The sequence below is a fragment of the Coptis chinensis genome, chromosome 2, assembly GCF_015680905.1.
Source record: "Coptis chinensis isolate HL-2020 chromosome 2, ASM1568090v1, whole genome shotgun sequence".
Taxonomy (NCBI): domain Eukaryota; kingdom Viridiplantae; phylum Streptophyta; class Magnoliopsida; order Ranunculales; family Ranunculaceae; genus Coptis; species Coptis chinensis.
In genome coordinates, this window is record NC_141457.1 from 14,663,000 (window position 1) to 14,682,695 (window position 19,696).

Below are 19,696 nucleotides of genomic sequence, written 5' to 3' on the forward strand. Positions count from 1 at the left end.
AAACAAAAACCAAACTACGGATTTTACACATTACGGACTATGGCAACTCACATGAAAAAATTGATATTTCCCTATGGCAGCAGTAATTAATCATATACCGAAAAAATTTAACCCCACAACTATCCAAGAAAAGATCACTTTCAGTGAAGGACGTATTGAGTAAAAGAAGCCATCATACGCACAATCAAGAAAGAGACTTTGATACAATATATTACAGTGTTAAACTTACTCTGTAGAACGTTAAGCATTTGATATAACCAATATTAATAATCATTTGGAACGTCCTAGCCAATTCCATCCCAATAAATCACATACACACACTTTATAATTTGGCATAAAACTATAAACTTACATTTACAACTGTAGGAAGAATAAATGCCCGAGCATCCTTTGCAAACACTACTAAAAAAAAAGGGTTTTTATCTCGGTTCTAAAATTAGCCTTATCTCGGTTCTGCTGATAAGAGAGATAATATGTCCTGTAAATGAGATAATATGTCCTGTAATTTAGGTACTAACTATGAGTATAAATCTGTTATCTCACCTCTTACTTAACCGAGATAAAATATATGGATTTTACCACTGGTGGATAGGAACTGATATAATAGGAAATTTCATTTATCTCACCATTGTGGAACAGATATAATAGGAAATTTCATTTATCTCACCATTCTAAAACTGATATAATAGGAAATTTAATTTATCTCACATTGAACTGATATAATTGATATTAAACCAAATATCTCGGCACTCAAATGATATAATAGCTATTATACCAAATATCTCGCACTAAAATGATATAATAGCTATTATACCAAATATCTCTAATAAATTAAAGAAAACAAAATCCTAAAAAAAAAGAAGTCCAAAAAAAAATTGAACTCCCCGCTCTACAATTACTTTTATCTCGATCAGAATATCGATATCATTCACTTAACTCATGATAATGGCAACCGCCATTCTAATCCCAAGTATCTCGCTCTTTGCTATCTGTTCGCTTTTTTTTTAATCCCAACTATCTCGCTAACTATCTCGCCGATCTCCACTATATATCTCTTCAATTCGTGTATTTTTAATCCAAATTATCTCACAAGCTCTCCACTATCCGTGTATTTTGCCCTCTTCACCTCTCGCACGACTCAGAAATAATTCAAGTTCCACTACCCATTTCAACTCAGCAGTTTAACAACTCTTCTGGGTTTTCAGGTACTAAAATTATCTTAGATTAAGCTAGGAGATTATATAGTGTTCAAAACTAGTCAGATTTTTGAAAATTCATGTATAAATAAGTTAGTGCCTAACCTTTATAAACTGATTTGCAGTTTTTACATCAGCTATTCATTCCTTGTTAAAACAAATTGGATATGAGGAGGTTCTTAAATCCTACGCCTCAACTTGATTTGCTTTTGAGCGTGTATTACTCTTATCTTTTTCAGATAAGGCCTTATTGTACATAGCGAGCTTTTTCTTGTATCTATGACTATATCAAGCTAGTGTTATTATTTAAGGTAACGGATTGCACACAAATAGGCGATGAGAGTATGAGACCAAACAGATTCTTCCGATTAACTGAATTGAACTTATTCCACCGGGCCGGATTGTCTTCATTATTTAAAATAAGAATCATTCATTCTATTTCCAAAATGCATGCCTTTTCCTTGGTATTTGAACTCGCGGTTTCTTTACGTAACACCCAATCGGAGTTAAGAATAGATCCAGCCCGTAGTATTAGAACAAATAGTGCTATCGATAAGCTTGTTAACGAAGTTGCCCTCCATAAGACGAAACGAACTTTGTATCTAATAACATGATTAATGTAAACATTGGCGCTAGTGGAAGCAATGAGGCATTGATGTACAAATGGTCGGTCACCGAGAAATTTAGAGTTCGCCACCCAAAGTCAAATACTACTTTTAAATGTCGAAAAGCTACCTTTTGCACAACCCCTAGTCTTCTTATGTGGTCTTGGATTTCAGACCACACAATGAGGCTATGGTTCTTTTTGGCAAGTATCGGACCCCCTTCATTTGATATTCAAGATAACTCTAATGTCTCGATTATACTTTTATATATAGGCTCGGACACAAAGGGGGAAGCAGATCCTGAACTTGACTCTAAACTACTTGTAGGACTTGTCATTTCGGGTAACAGCTTTACATTTGATTTTTTCAGAATAGTTTTATTGTAGCATCAATGATGGATTTCAAACATAAAAAATCTTCATTATATGGTAGTAATCAGTTTAAGTACTTCCAAGAAATTAATGTTTGAATCAGAAATTGAAAACTTATATTTGAGATGGAAATTGGACTTATGAGATCATCCCCAATGGTAAATCTTAAGCATAATTCCAGTGGTTCATACTTGCTAGTCCTTATGTTTCCTACATCTTATTTGGGAGCAAAGAAGATTACCCTTTCTGTAATATGTTTGCTTTCATTAATCTTCTCATTGGAATATTAGTAGTTTACCTCATTTTGCTTGGTAATTCATAGCTTTGCAATCTATGTTACTTTATTGCAATCTGTTAAAATTGCAACCCTCATAAGTTTAGCTTTCAGGGTAAACTTCTGCCCTTGCAACTTGGTTTTACGTAAGTTGAGAATGCAAGGTTTTCGTCATGAAATTTTGTATTTGGGTAGTAGAACCATTTGATATGCTTTCTCAATTGTAAATAGGTTCACTCTTGTTTTTTCAAATTTGTTTATTGCCATTGTTATATCCTAAGTAGTGAATTAGCTGCTAAACATTTTATTTATTTATTTGCAGATCTTTTATCACTTCCCAAATTTTGTTAGAATCGAATTGGACAAGAGAAGGTCCCGATTGCTTTGCTCCAACTTGGGTTGCTTTTAGAGTTGGTACACTTCTATCTTCTTTATCCGATTAAGTTTAATCTTTTTGGTTAACCTTTGTTCATGTGTATATGACTTTATCAATTTTGTTTTGTGTACATGAGTGTGAGGAAACATGTTTTCTGTTATGCACCTTTGTTTTTGGATAGTACAACCATTTTTTTTATTGGTCAATAGTCCATACATTTATAGTTTTAGTTGTTACTCGCTTAAAATGTTGCACTATTGAATTCAAGTATTGTTACTTTACTGTGTATATGCATGAATATCTATTAATTCAGTAAGTTAACTTTGATTCTCATAGCATAGGTTTTACTTTCAATGATGTTGATATATAGTTTTACCTTAAAAAGAGGAAAACCTGTTTTTTGTACGTCTAGTTAAGCTATAAAATGAAGAAGTAACATGGTTACGCATGAATTCTAGTTTGTTCACCTCGTTATTTGTCTGTATGTATTAAATAGCTAGTATCGAGCAACCCCTGACCATATAATACGTAGCATTATTAATGTTTTATTAGAAATAAAGACTGGTCATGTAGTGTTCTTGTTAGATTTCATATCTGGCATATTCGTGGGGGATTAAAAAATGCATTTTGATTACTTTGTTAACTGAACAATACTGTTTACATTCAGATTACTCTTTGACACATTCAAAATGGATAAGGGTTGGATGTCCAAGGATAAGTTATCTATTGAATTCCAAGTAGGGGTTCAGAATTTTCTACAGTTTGCACGGGCCATCTTTGGGGGAAATCCTATAATGATGTCCATGCAAACTATGCGGGAATGTCAAGAAATTGATGGAACTCGACGTTAAAAATCATTTGTATTTCAATGGCATGTGCCAAAGTTATACTACATGGACATGGCATGGGGAAAGAACAACAAGTGCAGCTCCCTCGTATATGGATACAGATGAGCCTTCCCATCATCATTTTGAGTGGGAGCCTCAGAGGGATGCAAACAAACAAAGAAAATTGGTTCAGCCGCCGCGAGATCGATATCGGGTAACCCTGAAATGATTAAGAAGTTACTTGAAGATGCTGAGGAACCTTTGTATAGAGGATGTTCAAAGTATACGAAGTTATCTGCCACTGTTAACTTGTTCAATCTGAAAGCGAAGAGTGGGTGGTCCGACAAAAGCTTCACAAAGATGTTACAAATGATGAGAGACATGCAACCAAGCGAAGAGAATATACTGCCCAAAAATATGCGTGAGGTTAAAAAGACATTGGCAGTGTATGGAATGAAATATGAGAAGATAGATGCGTTTCCCAATGATTGCATACTATATCGGAAGGGGTGGCAGAAAGACATGCCCTACGTGTGGACTTTCAAGATATAAGTTGAAGGATAATATGATTGAGCAAAGTAATGGTTCGCCTGCAAAAGTTTTGTGGTATTTTCCACCGATCCCTAGATTCAAAAGATGTTCCAATCAGCAGAGACAAATGAAAAATTTAACATGGCATGCCAATGAGAGAGAAGTTGATGGGCAACTACGTCACCCAAATAGACTCACCCGCATGGAAGCTAGTGGATGATAAGTGGCCGAGTTCGAGCGTAACCAAGAAACCTTCGCTAGCACTTTTCGCAGATGGAATCAACCCACATAGCTCTCTTAGTAGTAAATATAGTTGTTGGCCTGTTGTATTGGTCACTTATAATCTTCCTCCGTGGTTGTGCATGAAAAGGAAGTTTATGATGTTGACAATGTTGATTTCGGTCCACATCAACCTGGAAATGACATTGACATATACTTAGCACCTTTGATCGAGGACTTGAAAAAATTGTGGAAGAAAGGGGTTCAGATTTATGATGCTTTCCAACGACAAAAATTTACACTAAAGGCTATTCTCTTATGGACAATTAACGATTTTCCCCGCATTTAGTAATTTGTCCGGTGCTTGTGTTAAAGGCTATTACGCTTGTCCCGATATGTGGTGAACACACAGATTCTTGCAGATTGAAGCATTGCATGAAGAATGTGTACATGGCTCACGTAAGATATCTTCCGAGGAGCATCCGATGTCGAAAAGCAAAAAAGGCTTAATGGTAAATGTGAGTTTCGATCCGCACCCAACACCACTCACCCGTGTGCGATTATCGGAAGAAGGTTAAAACACTTGTAACTTTTTGGGGCAAAAGTGACGAGTCAAAAAGGTTAAGAGCAAATATTGTTCATGATGATGTTACACGTTGTTGGAGGAAGAGGTCGATTTTTTTCAGGCTTGTGTATTGGAGACATTTACTTCTCCGACACAACTTGGATGTCATGCATATTGAGAAAAATGTTTGTGATAGCATTATTGGGACCTTGCTTAACATTAAGGGGAAAACGAAGGATGGGGTTGCTTCTCGTCGTGATCTTAAGGAGATGGGTTTGAGAAAGGAATTGGCACCAGAAAGAAAAGGATTGAGAACATACCTGCCACCAGCTTGTTACACATTATCAAAAGCGGAGAAATTACGAGTTTGCAAAACCTTGCATGAGCTAAAAGTTCCTGAAGGTTACTCATCTAATTTCAGGCCACTTGTTTCAATGGAAGATTTAAAATTAGGTGGTCTGAAATCCCACGATTGTCATGTGCTGATGCAACAATTGCTTCCAGTGGCAATAAGATCTGTGTTGCCAAAGCATGTGAGATATGTAATTATTAGATTCTGCTTCTTCTTCAATGCCATTTGTGCGAAAGTAGTCGATTTGCGTAAATTACGTGAAACTCGAAAAGAATTGGTAATCACATTATGTCTTCGGAGAAATACTTTCCACCATCTTTCTTCGACATTATGGTTCATTTAACCGTACATCTTGTGAGAGAAGTCCAACTTTGTGGTCCAGTTTTCTTTTCGATGGATGTACCCATTTGAGAGGTAAGTTTCTTTGAATATCATTTATAGTTCAAATTATACCAAGTTAAATATAGGAAATTCCATCAATATTCCTTTTATTTTTGTTAAGGTACATGAAGGTTTTAAAAGGCTATGTAAGAAATCGAAATCGTCCAGAAGGTTGCATTGCTGAATGTTATATTGCAGAAGAAGCAGTTGAGTTTTGTAGTGAGTTTTTATCTGATTTGGGTGCTGTTGGGTGCTGTTGGTACTCCACATGTTGAAAGCAACACAGCCAAGGAGATTATTTCTGGAAAGCCTCCATCAGGTGGTGATTTGGTAGTTGTCGACCGAAAGTCCTTAGAGGAAGCACATGGTTATGTGTTGCACAATACAAATGTTGTTGAACCTTATATCGAGTATTGACATTTCAAATACATTTGAGGAGTTCAATTTTTTTTCTAATTTTTCTGTCATATCTAACCAGAGTTGGTGTTCATAATTTGTAGGGAGCATATGAACTACTTAAGGCAAAACCATCCCCGCCAATCAAAAAGCCAAAAGTGGTTACATGATGCACATATTAGCACTTTTAGTGATTGGTTAAGAAAAAGGGTGAGTTACTAAACAACTTGAATTTTTTATTTACTACTCTAATAAGCGTAACTAATTTTATAAAGAACACAGGTTTCAGATGAAAGGAGCATCCCTGGTAACAATGTCTCAAAACCTTACGTTGGATAGCTCAAGGTCCTCATATACATGTATTGAAATATCACAATTATGTGATTAATGGTTGCCGTTTCTCCACAAAGGATCGTGATGCGTCCACGAGTCAATCGAGAATAGTGGAGTGAGTTTAGTTGCCGAAATGCAGATAACAAGTGCAAGAGATAAAGATCCACTCTTTTTAGAAAGTTGCTACTATGGTGTTATTACCGAAATATGGTTGCTTTTGATTACACTAAGTTCAAACTCCCAGATTCAAGTGTGATTGGGTTGAGAATCGAATGGCATCAAGGTAGATGACTTGGGTTTTATCTTGGTTGATCTTGGTAGAATTGGGTACAAATCTGATTCTTTCGCCTTTGCCTCTCAAGTGAAGCAAGTTTTCTATGTACGGATCGATCGATCCTAAATGGTCAGTTGTTGCTAGCAACTCCTCGAGATATTATGATCATGATAATGAGAATGAAGATGATGACTTCATTGATGATGGTATTGGAGACAACATTCGCAATGAAGTATTTCCAGATATGGAATCTCTGGATGTGAATGACGATGAACAATCAATGTATGGACGTGAAGATTGTGAGGGGATCTGGATTGCTCACAAGCCTTCAAAGAAAAGAAAAGCCCATAAATGAAACATTTCAGCTCTATTTATTTGATTATTGTATCTTTTATTTTCTTTTTCTTTTCCTACGTAGTTCTAATAGTGTAGCTTGAATTTTCGTATTTAGGAGAATCTTGAGATGATCCGAATAAAACTAATAAAGCTTTCAGGCCTTTGTTTATATTCAATTGTCTTGTTTATCTTGTTATTTTCATGTCATTGCTTGGTCATAATTCTAAAGCAGGTTTTTTATTTTTAATTTTGCACTTCTCTGCCTTTGCTTTTTTTTTTTTGGTAAAGATAGTCTCGCCTTTCTTTGCTTTGGAAATGCTTATGGGATGCATTAGTTTCCTATATTTTTGTTTAGATTGTTGATTCATCATCCATTTTCTTCCGAAATTAGAAAATTGACCGTTAATCTTAATCTGTCATACCCTAAAATTTCTACATAGATTTAACATGTGTTGTGCATTTTTATTTTTGCCATGTAGGTTATCATGGGTACGTAAGAAGATGGCCAATCAAATGACAACCGAAAAAGGAACGATGCAACTGAAAAATCGAAAAAGGGAAACACGAAAAGAGGAACAACAATAATGATTGAGCTTAACAAGAAATGGGATGGAAATAAAATTAGAGTTGCCTATGATGAAAAAAGGAAGGCCAAATAATCGGGTAGTAATGGAGAAAAAACTTGCTGGTATGGAAGGTGCATTGGCAAGGTCCAAGGTACCATTGAGTGAATTTGAAACTTGGCATGATTTACCAGAACCTTTGAGAGATGATTTATGGGAAGCAATGCAGGTACGTAATCATATAATTCTATGCACTTTATATTATGAACAATTTGTTTTTTGCTCTTCTTCCTAAAGCTGATGTCTTACATGCTTTTTTATGTCTAGCAAATATTTGATATTGATCCAAATTGTATGGATAAAGTCATATCATCCATTGGGGAAAGATGGAGGACTTTCAAGACCAATTTGACTAGGAAATATGTTACTCCTTACATAAATGACCGTAGCCTACTGGAGAAACCACCAAAAATTTATGATTTTATTCGTCAAAATGATCGAACAGTTTGTGAAGTCAAGATTGACGGATGAGTTTCAGGTATGTATAGTAATTGTTTAAACTCGGGATGAATGAAATTCAAATTGCATAGTGATAGTTAGTTATGTATGTTCATCCCCTACTATACTTAGTTATTGTTGTCTTTTTGAATTCAAAGGAGTATAGCAAGTCGCAACTGAGAGGAGAAAGAAGAATGTGTATAACCACCGACTCAGTAGATCAGGCTATGTTGGTCTCGAAGAAGAGATGGTAATCATTTAGTTTTCTAAATTTTCTGTTATTAATTTGTTTTTTTTTTTTTCGGTAAGCGAGGTTTTTACTTTCTCTATATACATGGTTGATGCTGAATTGCTCCATCTCTTCCTTCATATTTTGAATTTTCCTGATTTTCTCTGCTGCCCATGGGTACTTGGTTTTCTTTTTCAGCCACGCTATAACATTTGTTGAGTCTGTTTGTACCGCTATCTTACTTACTCCTTGTGTTAATGCCATCCTCATTCCTTGCTCTATCATTACGTGAAATGACTTGCGCCCCCATTCTCCCTCTATTCCTTGTAGAGTCCCTTGTAGAGTCCCAAGATTCAGATTGTGTATCTCTTCTCTGCTCTCATCCACTTACAAGATTCTCATACTTTTTCTGTTTTACTCCAACCTCTATCTCCCACATTTCCATGAAATTATGTGCTTCCGGTCCTTGCTCCATTCTTATGTTAAGAGCGGTAGTCGCTTCTTACATCTCCGATCACCGAAGTTTACTAACCGGTCTCAAGTCAACTTGCTTATTCTGAAAAATCTTGTCATTTCGCGTTTTCCAATCCACGTATACAAAAGCATTCCATGTAAACCTGTGACTATCTTGTATGCAGCCTTTACCTCGTGTAATTTTTTCAGCCCATTGTACCTCTTCTTGCCACATATGGGCCATGGGCCTGCTGAATCCTATCTTCTCTTCGGATACTACATAATGTTTGTTTGGCTTTGTACATGTATGAAAGAGATGATCTACGGTTTCAGTTTCACGCCAACACAAGACACAAAACATCGGTTGCTACTTTCTTCCCACTCTTTTAGTTTTACGCAACGCCTCTTGAGCCCTCCTTTCAATGCCATCCAGCTGATGAAGGAATTTTCTGTTATTAATTGACTTCACGACTTTAGGTGGCTGTCTGGTTTAGGTGTCTGGTTCATGTAAGATCAGGCTATTAATTGATTTACTATCTGGTTATCAAATCAATTCTGTATGTCCGATTAGGTGGCTGTAGGTTCAAGGTTTATCACCTCACCTCTTGTCCAATACTCTAGGTCCTATTATATGTTACTGTTTGTAGCAATGAATATACTCTAGTCTAATACAGTTTTTTGTTTATGTTTAATAGAAAGAAGAGTTCGGTTCCTCAGTAGAACATGATGATCGGAGTGTCAAATGGCTAAGGGCTCGTCAAAAGAAGAATGGTGAATTTGTGAATGATACTACTATGGAAATTGCCAAAAAGAATTGTCAGTTTTCTTGAAGTTTTTGTTAATTTCTTTTTTACTTTTATATATAAAATATTGAAATGTATTAACATAATTCTGTCATGTAGGCTCAATTGAAACTGAAGGAGAAGGAGGGGAATTTAGTAACTAAGGGAAAGAATGATATACTTACTCAGGCTTTAGGAACCCCGGAGCATAGTGGTAGAGTTAGGGGGGAGGGGAGGTTTGTAACTCCAACAACATACTTTAAACTTCCTAGACGTACTTGGAAGAGAAATAGAGAGGAGCTTGAGACCCAACTACATGAAGAAAAAGCAAGAAGGATGGAAGCAGAAGAAAGGGTGAGGTTTCTAGAAAAGGAAAGTGCATTAAGGATGAAAGAGATGCATAAATTCGCCACCACACGAGAATGTTGGATCTAATAGTGGTAGAAGTGATAATAGAGTAAACCAACAGGTATCAACTTAGTTCTGCATCTGATTATGACTTGTTTGTGTTACGCATTCGATTTCTTTCTTTTTTCTTTGTGGGACTTAATTAGATCTGTTAAACATACAGGTAGAAGATGGGGATACATTTAGCAAGATGTTGCCCAATCTTGAAATCAGTACACCCAAGGTACTTATCCTTTAAATTGATATGATTCTTATCACGATATATGCATAAGCTCTAACTCATATCCATGTTTCTTATAGGCTATTAAGTGTTCTCTGGCTTTGAGATCCAAAGGCAACATTGTTGCTAAAGGTTTACTTTTCAAGAAGACTGGACCAGAAGAAAAAGTCCACAACATTCCTTTGGGAGAACACAATGTACGAGTACAGATTGACTTAATAATGAAACCTGATCTCCCCCTCCCAATACCAGTACCAAGTGGTGACTTGAGCGTTATTAGCGATGCATGGCACAGCTTTGTGGCATGGCCAAAAGAATTTGTCATAGTCGGCGATGTGGTAAAGAATCATAGAAAGATTAATGACGTATTTGGTTGATTTACACTTGTTCATTCATTTGATTCATTATGTTGTTTTCCCCACTCATTTATGTAGGAAGGAGATGGTGATTTTGATGCATCCGAGAAGGCTAGAAACTATAAAAAATCAAGGAAACAGGTCAACATTTTATGTTTTTCACCGATATCTTCTTAACACTTAGCACTTAGTACTTTTAGTGTACATATATTGATTTATTTTTATTAAACATGCAGGTGAAAGATGCTATCCCAAAAATGAAGAAGACTCCGACCAATCATGAATTCAGTACACCCAAAGGTACTTATCCTTTAAATTGATATAATTCTTATCACGATATATGCATAAGCTCTAACTCATATCCATGTTTCTTATAGGCTATTAAGTGTTCTCTGGCTTTGAGATCCAAAGGCAACATTGTTGCTAAAGGTTTACTTTTCAAGAAGACTGGACCAGAAGAAAAAGTTCACAACATTCCTTTGGGAGAACACAATGTAATGAAAGTACAGATTGACTTAATAATGAAACCTGATCTCCCCCTCCCAATACCAGTACCAAGTGGTGACTTGAGCGTTATTAGCGATGCATGGCACAGCTTTGTGGCATGGCCAAAAGAATTTGTCATAGTTGGCGATGTGGTAAAGAATCATATAAAGATTAATGACGTATTTGGTTGATTTACACTTGTTCATTCATTTGATTGATTATGTTGTTTTCCCTACTTATTTATGTAGGAAGGAGATGGTGATTTTGATGCACCCGAGAAGGCTAGCAACGATAAAAAATCAAATAAACAGGTCAACATTTTTATCTTCTTAACACTTCGTACTTTTAGTGTACATATATTGATATATTGATTTACTATTTTTTTTTGTAGGGTGTGAAGTGTAGTTTGGCTTTGACTTTGAAAAGCAACATCGTTGCTAAAGGCTCGATTTTCAAGAATACTTTCGACCTCAAGAAAATATTAATGATATTCCCTTAGGAGAAGCCAATTTTCGAGTACAAATTGACACTGTAATCAAACCTGACCTCCCTCTCCCAGTACCGGTTGGTGACTTGAGATTTGTTAAGGATGCATGGCATAGTTTTGTGGCGTGGCCAAAAGAATTTGTGATAATCGGCAATGTGGTAAACTATTAGACAAAAAGTAATGATTATTGGTGTTGACATGCATATACTAATTTTTTTTTTCTCCTTATTCATGTAGGAAGAAAAACATGATTTACTTGGATCAGAGAAGGCTAGAAAGGATAACAAAGGCAAACAGGTCAAAGTTTACATTATTGTATTTTTATATGCATTTTGTACTTTTAATATATGACTTAGATTTATTACTATACTCATGCAGATAAAAGATTTTGGTGTTGTGGCTAAAAGTAAGAAGGCATTGCCTAACTTTGAAATTAGTACTCCACAGGTATTTAGCTTATTTCATATGATCATAATCCCATATATTTACTAATTGTTATTTATAGACTTTTGCATAAAGATGAATTGGTTTTTCTAGGAACAATCTCATTTCTAGCATTCCCCAGTACAAAGAGTAAATTTACATAGAGGAAGGTACCAATGAAAAGCAGGGAAATGTTCACACTGCACTCATAGCATTAGATAGGTTAATCCAGTAAATAAGTAAAACTAGTACATTGGTAATCAAACACTATGTGCCGTTAATTATTATTAGAGTTTGGTGGACAATCTAAATTGGTTCTAGGATGACTAGGAGGAAAAGTTATTTCATTTTGTATAAACTCGGGTTGTTGTGCCTCCTGGGTAGTATTGAGTTTTATCTTGCCGCTATTCTGGAAACAATATTGGTTCTGGGTAGTTTTGATTGCTTGCAGGAAGATTGAATTTACCGTAAATCATATTTCCAATGAGTACTAGTATTTAATAAACTATATTTAACAGTGTCAATTCCCTTTTATAAAATCCATGGCAGTGATGGCACTTAGCCACTAAGGCAGTGTGGTCTGGGCAGTTGTGGCCTATTTCCCCTGTTTTAGTATAGTGTTTTGCATTGTAAACTTTTTTTTTTGAAGATCTTAACTTAACTTAAGTTTCATCCTCATAACCTAATGGTTTCGCAGATGCAACTAGTTTTGGCAGGACTTTAGATTATTTAAACTTCAATCGATTTGAAAGTATGCGTTGATTTTTTTCTTTCTAGATTTAGCGATGATGTTTATAATAATAAGTTGTGAAGTTCTATCCATGTGAATTAGCTTATTCAAGTTAAATTTGTGCCCTTGTCCTTTTATTCTCTTCAATTTCTTTGGGTTTTCAATTTCAATTTGTTTTGTATAGTTTAGTGCTTTTTATTTTTTTTTCTAGTAGCGTTAGTGATATAAGTCCATATCTATGTTATGCCCGTCAATATTTTGATTATTTCACATAGGAAAAGGAGGAAACACTTGATGAGATGGAATGTAGTATCAGAGAATATGGCGATATGCTTGACAATACGATGGAATCGTCTGATAATATTGTCATCCCTATAGAAAGGGAGCTTTTCGGGGAAGATATTGAGCTAGGCCATTTTTCCATTGAAAAATCTGATTTGTTGGATATTTGCAGCATGGATTGGCTAAGTGTCAGCTGCATGACTACATACATGAAGTGAGCTAAAGTTGCATGCTGCTTTAAACATTTGTATTTGATTAGTAGATGCAATTATCGTAACATTTTTTATTTTTAATTTTTTTAGATATCTTTATGGGAGTTTCATGAGTTCTCAAGAAAGATACACATTTGCTAATCCTTCTAACTTCACAAACTATGGGAATGATGATGGGGAGAAAATTCAGCATTTGCAACACACGATTAGGTTTATGTAAAGGCGGAATCAAATTCTATTGATTCCTTACAATTTGGGGTAAGTGTTTTGTTTGTCTCTTAATCATATTTATTACTTAAATGACTATACCCTATACATTATGGATTAATTATTATCTATTTATTTCATTGTAGGAGGCATTGGGTATTGATTGTTATTGATATATCATCACAACAAGTTTACTGGTTGGATTCTTCTGGAAATCCGACTCCAATATTCAGAATAAAAGTTCTTGTTGACAAGTAAGTTATGTGTTTCATGTATTTTCTTGTATGATTATAATATTTTTCCTTTAAAATACCAACCCTTTAAGTTCTCGACTTTATTAGAAACATATTCAAACTCGTATTATCTTACATGATGCTTCTCGCTAGCATCCTCCTTTAGTATATGTTGTGTTAATGCGTGTGCCCCTCGCCGAAGTGAATGCAATGTGAGCTTGGATCTCAAAATGTTTGCAACAAGGTCTTATATGAATATGTGTATACCCAATTTAATTTCTTTTTCTGTAGTACTATTAGAGCTTTCACTTATGCTGGAGGGAAAAGAATGATGGCTGGACCAAATTGGCAAGTGGTCAAGGTAAACAAAGCCAAATTCGTATATTTTTATTACTTTTTCCTTCCAAGTAAGTATGACTAATCTTATTATTTGTCTTGTGTAGTGCCCAAAACAACCAGGAGGTGTAGAATGTGCCTACTACGTTATGATGTTTATGAGACACTTTCTTAGGGATCCTTCTCAATCTTTAACAAATAAGGTAAACACATATATACTTCTTTGTCATATAATTAAATTAGAATATTAATGCCTTATAATATATTAGTTACGTTTTCTTTCCTTCTCTAATTTAGATCCAAGAGTTGGGGAAGATAGCAAAGATATACCAAAGATGAAATAAGAGACCTTCGTTCGGTTCTACTACTTGACTTTATTCAACAATTCTCATTGAGTACAACTTGAAGTGGTTAAAGGCATTTGGGAGCGAGACTTTTGGTGCATGATGAGTATTTTCTTACATTGTTTTTCTTTTTTAGAAATTATTTGCTAAATAGTATGCATTTGTTTTGCTGACAATCAAACCTATTATGGAAAAATGATAAAATCAAACTCTTTAAGGTGTTCATTTTGGCTTTGTAGGTTTTGGATCATCACTTTCAGTTAGAAGATTCTGGAGATAGCTAGCTTTCAAGGATTTGGAGATTCTATTAGTTTTCTTAGGTTAAATGTTATTGAAATCACCTTTTGGCTAGTGATTACTTTTATTACTTGACGTAGTTATTACTTTTATTCTTATTCGACATATAAGACTTTTTTCTTAGTAAATAAATTCTTGTAAGGAATTTATATATGCCGTATTGCTTGTATTAATTGTTTTGATGATCAATGTGATGCTGGTAAGGGAAATCCTATACTATGTCCATGCAAACTATGCGGGAATGTCAAGAAATTGTTGGACGTTATACTACATGGACATGGCATGTTGATACAGCTCAGTTTCTTCTCTCTTTTGTTTCCTTGGAGGAAGACTGCAAAAAAGCACAAGAAAGCTATGCCAGGCGTGAAGGAAGACTGAAAAAGTGCTTTGCCGCACCCCATATGGCTTCTACTCCCTTCAGCTTCATGGAGCCCTACACAGAACTATACTACCAAACAGGCAGAGGTCTCAAAATCTTAGGTATGTTGTTGTAGTCCTAGCATCCTCCTAATCTAATAATTTACTCTTTGCTTCACAAAGACTGGTATTAGAAGCGAGATACTAATGCATAACTTTTCGTGGTGTTGCCTATACCGCATGGTTCAAGCCGATCTTGGAGCCCGGAAGTCTGTCAATTTAACCTCTCGATCTCGCCTTGCATGAGATGTGGCCTCAGATATTGATAGCATTTGAAGTCGTGTCTTTGGGTCCATGAGAATTTTTGGCTTAGGTACATCAGGTATTTCTGTTCTCAGATTACCTATTGTTGGAAAATGACGGTTTAAGAAAGAAGAGTCACTGAGTCAAAGACTTCTTATATTTTCAATAATCTTCCAGGACACGTACACCATTGCAATGTGGGAGGTACCTACTTTTTTGTGCGCTTGGAAGCTTCCGGACTAGCTCATTAGTTGATCCTATTATCATCAAGTAGGGTTTTGTAGACTCAGTTTCTTTGTTCAAACTTCTAATTTCAATTTATTCAATATATATGCTTCAAAAGGACAGGTCTACTTATACATAAAAAATTTCAGGTGTGGCCTATACTGCATGGTTCAAGCTCACACTGGAACCTCAAAGCTCCTTTGATTTAACCTCTGATCTTAGTCTTACATGAGGTGTGCACCTGCACACAATACTTTGAGCATTCTCGGGTTGATAACAATGAGCATCTCTTCATTCAGTAACCAATACTTAACTGCAATGAAGTGCACTGGTAGACCAGGACCATCATACAATAAGTTACACAACATTTAGTATTTCTGTTGTCAGAATATCTGAAGTTGGAAATGATCAAGGTTTAGGCAATAGAAGTTGAAGGCTTTTATTTCTTCAATGACCTTCCAGTCGGCACGCACCCTTGCAGCTGGAGTCATGCTAGTTTGATTTCACTCTGCGCTTGGAAGCTTCTTGACCAGCTCATTAGTCGATGTTGGTACCCTCGTCACTGAGATTCGTAATAGTTCATTTGATCACTTCAAACTGTATTTTATTTGTTAGACAGAGAAGTGAATAAAAGCGCATAATCTGTATTTACGAGGCAACTAGTCATGGCTGATTAAACATCAACCCACATGCATGGACAAATAAAGGTTCTGACCAGACTCAATTTCCTGCCCAAGTACAGCCGCATACTTCTTTTCCCTAATTCTTTAGTGATATCTCTATATATACTATATTCTGATCACATGATGTTTGATTTTCCCAGGTCCGTGTTCGTATCAGGAAGCAATGCAAGTCCTTGTCGAGGACCACCCGATAAGAAGGTCCTCCTAGAGAAAAACTACATGGATGAGCTGTGCTTTCCAGTGGACTACTAAAGTTTTTATAATTTATGGTGTGGTTGGAACAATTAGACTACTGGCTGGTAAGTTTGGATGGACTCCTTATATTAGTTAATTTTTTATCTTGTAGTCCACTGGAAAAATTGCAATAGTATAATGGGAGACTACTAGGCTAGTGTTCTATTATAGTTCTTATCGTCTTACATTAATGCAATCTCTCTGCCATATTGTTACTTTAGATTCTTTATGCTATTATGCTAGTAAGATGGATGGGGTGATATGTGCCTGGTCATATTGGTGAAGTCAGTTGAAAAAAGAACTTTTTAATAATATTTTTTGTACAGGAACATATTTACTTGTAATAACTTCTCGCAAGGAGGTTGGCACTTATCTTGGTTTCCCCGTTTTCCGAGTAATGTCTATGAAGTTTATGGCCTGCAATGGGATTTTGAGGCTTTCATCTTGTCAAGAAGTAAGAACTTTTGTATTTGTGGAAAAAGGCCTCCTTACTTCCACTTCATACTTCATGGTTTAATTCCCTTTCAGAAGAGGGGGAGACAAAAGTCTAGGTTTATATCTGTATTCTATGTGCACTTAAATTCAATCGTTCCTGTAGTTTGATTGGACAATTATTTGAATAAGAAGCGAAACAATCGCTTTTGCAGAAAAAGAGATGAGGCTTACTTTATGAGCCTGTTAAGGACAGTGGAATCAACACTGGGGTTGTATTATTCGTATGAAACAGACCTTACATTAAAGTGAGTCCTTTAAGCAGTATTTTAAAGTAGACTGCAACTAGTATGAGAATATTTTCACTTATTAGGTTCAGATTCTGTGCTGTATATTGTGTCAAACCTAGTCATCGATGGTGTCGCGGCTTCGATATCTACCGAATTGCAAAGAACAGGGAAGTTAGCGAGGAAGGAAGGGGCAAGGAAACCATTTCGGAAACATGTCTGTTGGTATAGTCTATTGCAACAGTCTCATAGTCGATCACAATTTCTTTCATTCAACCCGACAATCCGGTAACTACATGTATACTATCTAACAGTTCCACCTTAAGCATTGGTGACTTCAGAATTTTTTTGGGATAAAGCTGTCCATACCTCACACATGAGAAATTGCTCCAAACTTTCTTTACATATGCGGGTCATTTGCAACAGAAGATATACTAGATTTCCATTGTCTTTTTTCTTGGATAGATAAGTTCCTCTCTTCATAACGGATCTTTGAGAATCGTGTTTTCAGTTCGAGGATCAATTCCACTTCTTTGGGAGCAAATCGTGGATTTGAGCTACAAACCCACGGATCAAAATCGTCAATCATGAATAAACAAGATGTGACTCTTTATTTTTTTGTTATATGAATGTTGTAGTATTTCCAACACATTGCTTCTATAATGATATGCGAATCTTTTATTTCTAGCCTAAAATCGTTCAACGCCATTTTAATGATCTCATTCAAAGATACGTAGAGGCCATGGTCGTTGATTTGACCGACAAAGTAAGGTTTTGTGTTCATGTATTTTCTTTTTTTATTGTGTCATTTACCTCTTCTTTCAAACTTTATCAATTTAAATGATTGAAGGTGAAGTTGTATCAGCCTTCAATGAACATCATAATTGAACTGGATACAGTGTCTAACAATTGATTATTTTGCCTGCTACTATTGTCCCTTTTCTGAAATACCCACTCGCAGACTTTTATTTTACCTTTCCACTCGGACATTGAAATCCATTTGGGGATATTTAGATGTGAAACCTCAAATAATATCCCAAGCTTGGGAAACCTCAAATATCCCAAGCTGTCAATGATTAATTGATTATTCTTGAATATCAAGCGTTCAATGTCTAATACCACCTCCAATGTCTGTATTGCACAATCTTCCCATCCATTGATGGTTTCATCGGCCAAATCCTTTTTAAGCACACCACAGATGACTTCAGACAAGTCTTCTGCCAAAGATGGCTCTCGTATTCTTGAGAACTCTGACCATATTTGCGAAAACGAAAGCTTTCCCCGTTGTGGGATTTATGCAAGAAACCCCTTCAAGGTGGTAATTGCTTCTTTCTGTCTAGAATTTCTGTAATTGTATCAAAGATTAGCTTCCTATGCACTTTGGATAAATAAGAGGAATTAGTCTTGTAGCATTGTCTTTCAAGCAAGGAATACAAATCAGAATCATAGATCAAATCAGAAGCTTTATAAACATGGCGTGAAGCAGGGTGTGATTATAAACATGGCGTCTGCTTCGGGACTTTATCCAATGCTTCCAGACCCTATATACTCTGGCTCCAAAGGTGTGTTTTCTTTTATTTTGCTTAGTTGCTATTCACTTATGAATGCATACTTGTACTTTTTCTGCTGCCTGATGCGTTGTTCCTTGGTATGGTAATACCATAGGTGGTGTGGTGTTATTTACGAGATCACTTCTTCTCGCATAAACGCGTCAAGAAATGCCTTTTTACGAAAGAAATCGGTTTACGGTCAACTCGTTAAGCTTTTCATTTTAAATTTGTATTCAGCTTGTAGGAATTGAATTCGGTTCAAAGATAATCCGCGATGCTATTGTGTAAATAATAGTATCTCTTACGCTTCTTATCATTTGCTAGCGACAAGCCTCGGTTTTGTAATTGTTTGAATTTCACACGATCTAATTACTCCATCTGTCGTATCTTTCTTTGTTGGATACCAGAAATGTTTACATATGACCTTTTTTTGAAACTCAAGATGCGTACTTCAATTGTTTACATATGCTATAATGACATTGTTATGGCATGTGCTCTCATTTTTTTCATCTACTTTTCAAATACATACCAACAGATTTTACAGACTAGAGCTATGCTACACATTTGTCTTGATAGGCGTTAATTTTTACCATACTTTGATCCCCTTCTCCTCCCAAATCATCTTTATAAGTTGAATAATAAATGATCTAAACTAATTTTCCATTTTTCTTTGGTCTCTTGACATTTTGGTGATGCTTGTATTTCGTAATTCATGGTATTCGAGGAAAAAGAAAAGAATCTCGGATGCCATAGGCGAGATGTAGCGTTGTTGGTCTTAACCAGGCTGTTACCCTCCTATCTAACAATTGGTGTTACTTATATTTGGGAAAAAGTACAGTTGCATAAAGAATTTGTGGGTGATGCTCATGTGCAGAGTTCGATATTAATTACCCATTTCAATATTTTCATCCCTATCTCTATAAAAGAGTTGAATTGGTGATAACTGGATTTGTGGATACGTTTGCTCCTAATTTGTCTAGGTGCTTTTGAGCTTATACAAGATGAGCGTAGAGCTGGTGCATGTTTATGGATCACGAACCGCA

General features: G+C 35.7%; 1 protein-coding gene and 2 long non-coding RNA genes across 3 annotated transcripts; all 3 read left to right on the forward strand.

Moving 5' to 3' along the window:
- The first annotated feature begins 8,092 nt into the window (after positions 1–8,092).
- Positions 8,093–10,865, forward strand: LOC147515038 (uncharacterized). The gene is made up of 10 exons (XM_086592776.1): positions 8,093–8,137; positions 8,264–8,347; positions 9,274–9,336; positions 9,475–9,558; positions 9,682–9,797; positions 9,958–10,030; positions 10,133–10,192; positions 10,270–10,527; positions 10,624–10,686; positions 10,782–10,865. Exons 1-10 carry the CDS (start codon positions 8,093–8,095, stop codon positions 10,863–10,865), a joined length of 930 nt encoding a protein of 309 aa, XP_086448902.1.
- Positions 10,866–11,054: 189 nt separating this feature from the next.
- Positions 11,055–11,485, forward strand: LOC147515039 (uncharacterized). Its single transcript, XR_015213353.1, has 3 exons — positions 11,055–11,183; positions 11,280–11,342; positions 11,423–11,485. It is a non-coding gene; the product is annotated as an uncharacterized LOC147515039 (long non-coding RNA).
- Positions 11,486–16,395: 4,910 nt separating this feature from the next.
- Positions 16,396–17,124, forward strand: LOC147515040 (uncharacterized). The gene is made up of 3 exons (XR_015213354.1): positions 16,396–16,449; positions 16,711–16,838; positions 17,032–17,124. It is a non-coding gene; the product is annotated as an uncharacterized LOC147515040 (long non-coding RNA).
- Positions 17,125–19,696: the final 2,572 nt, after the last annotated feature.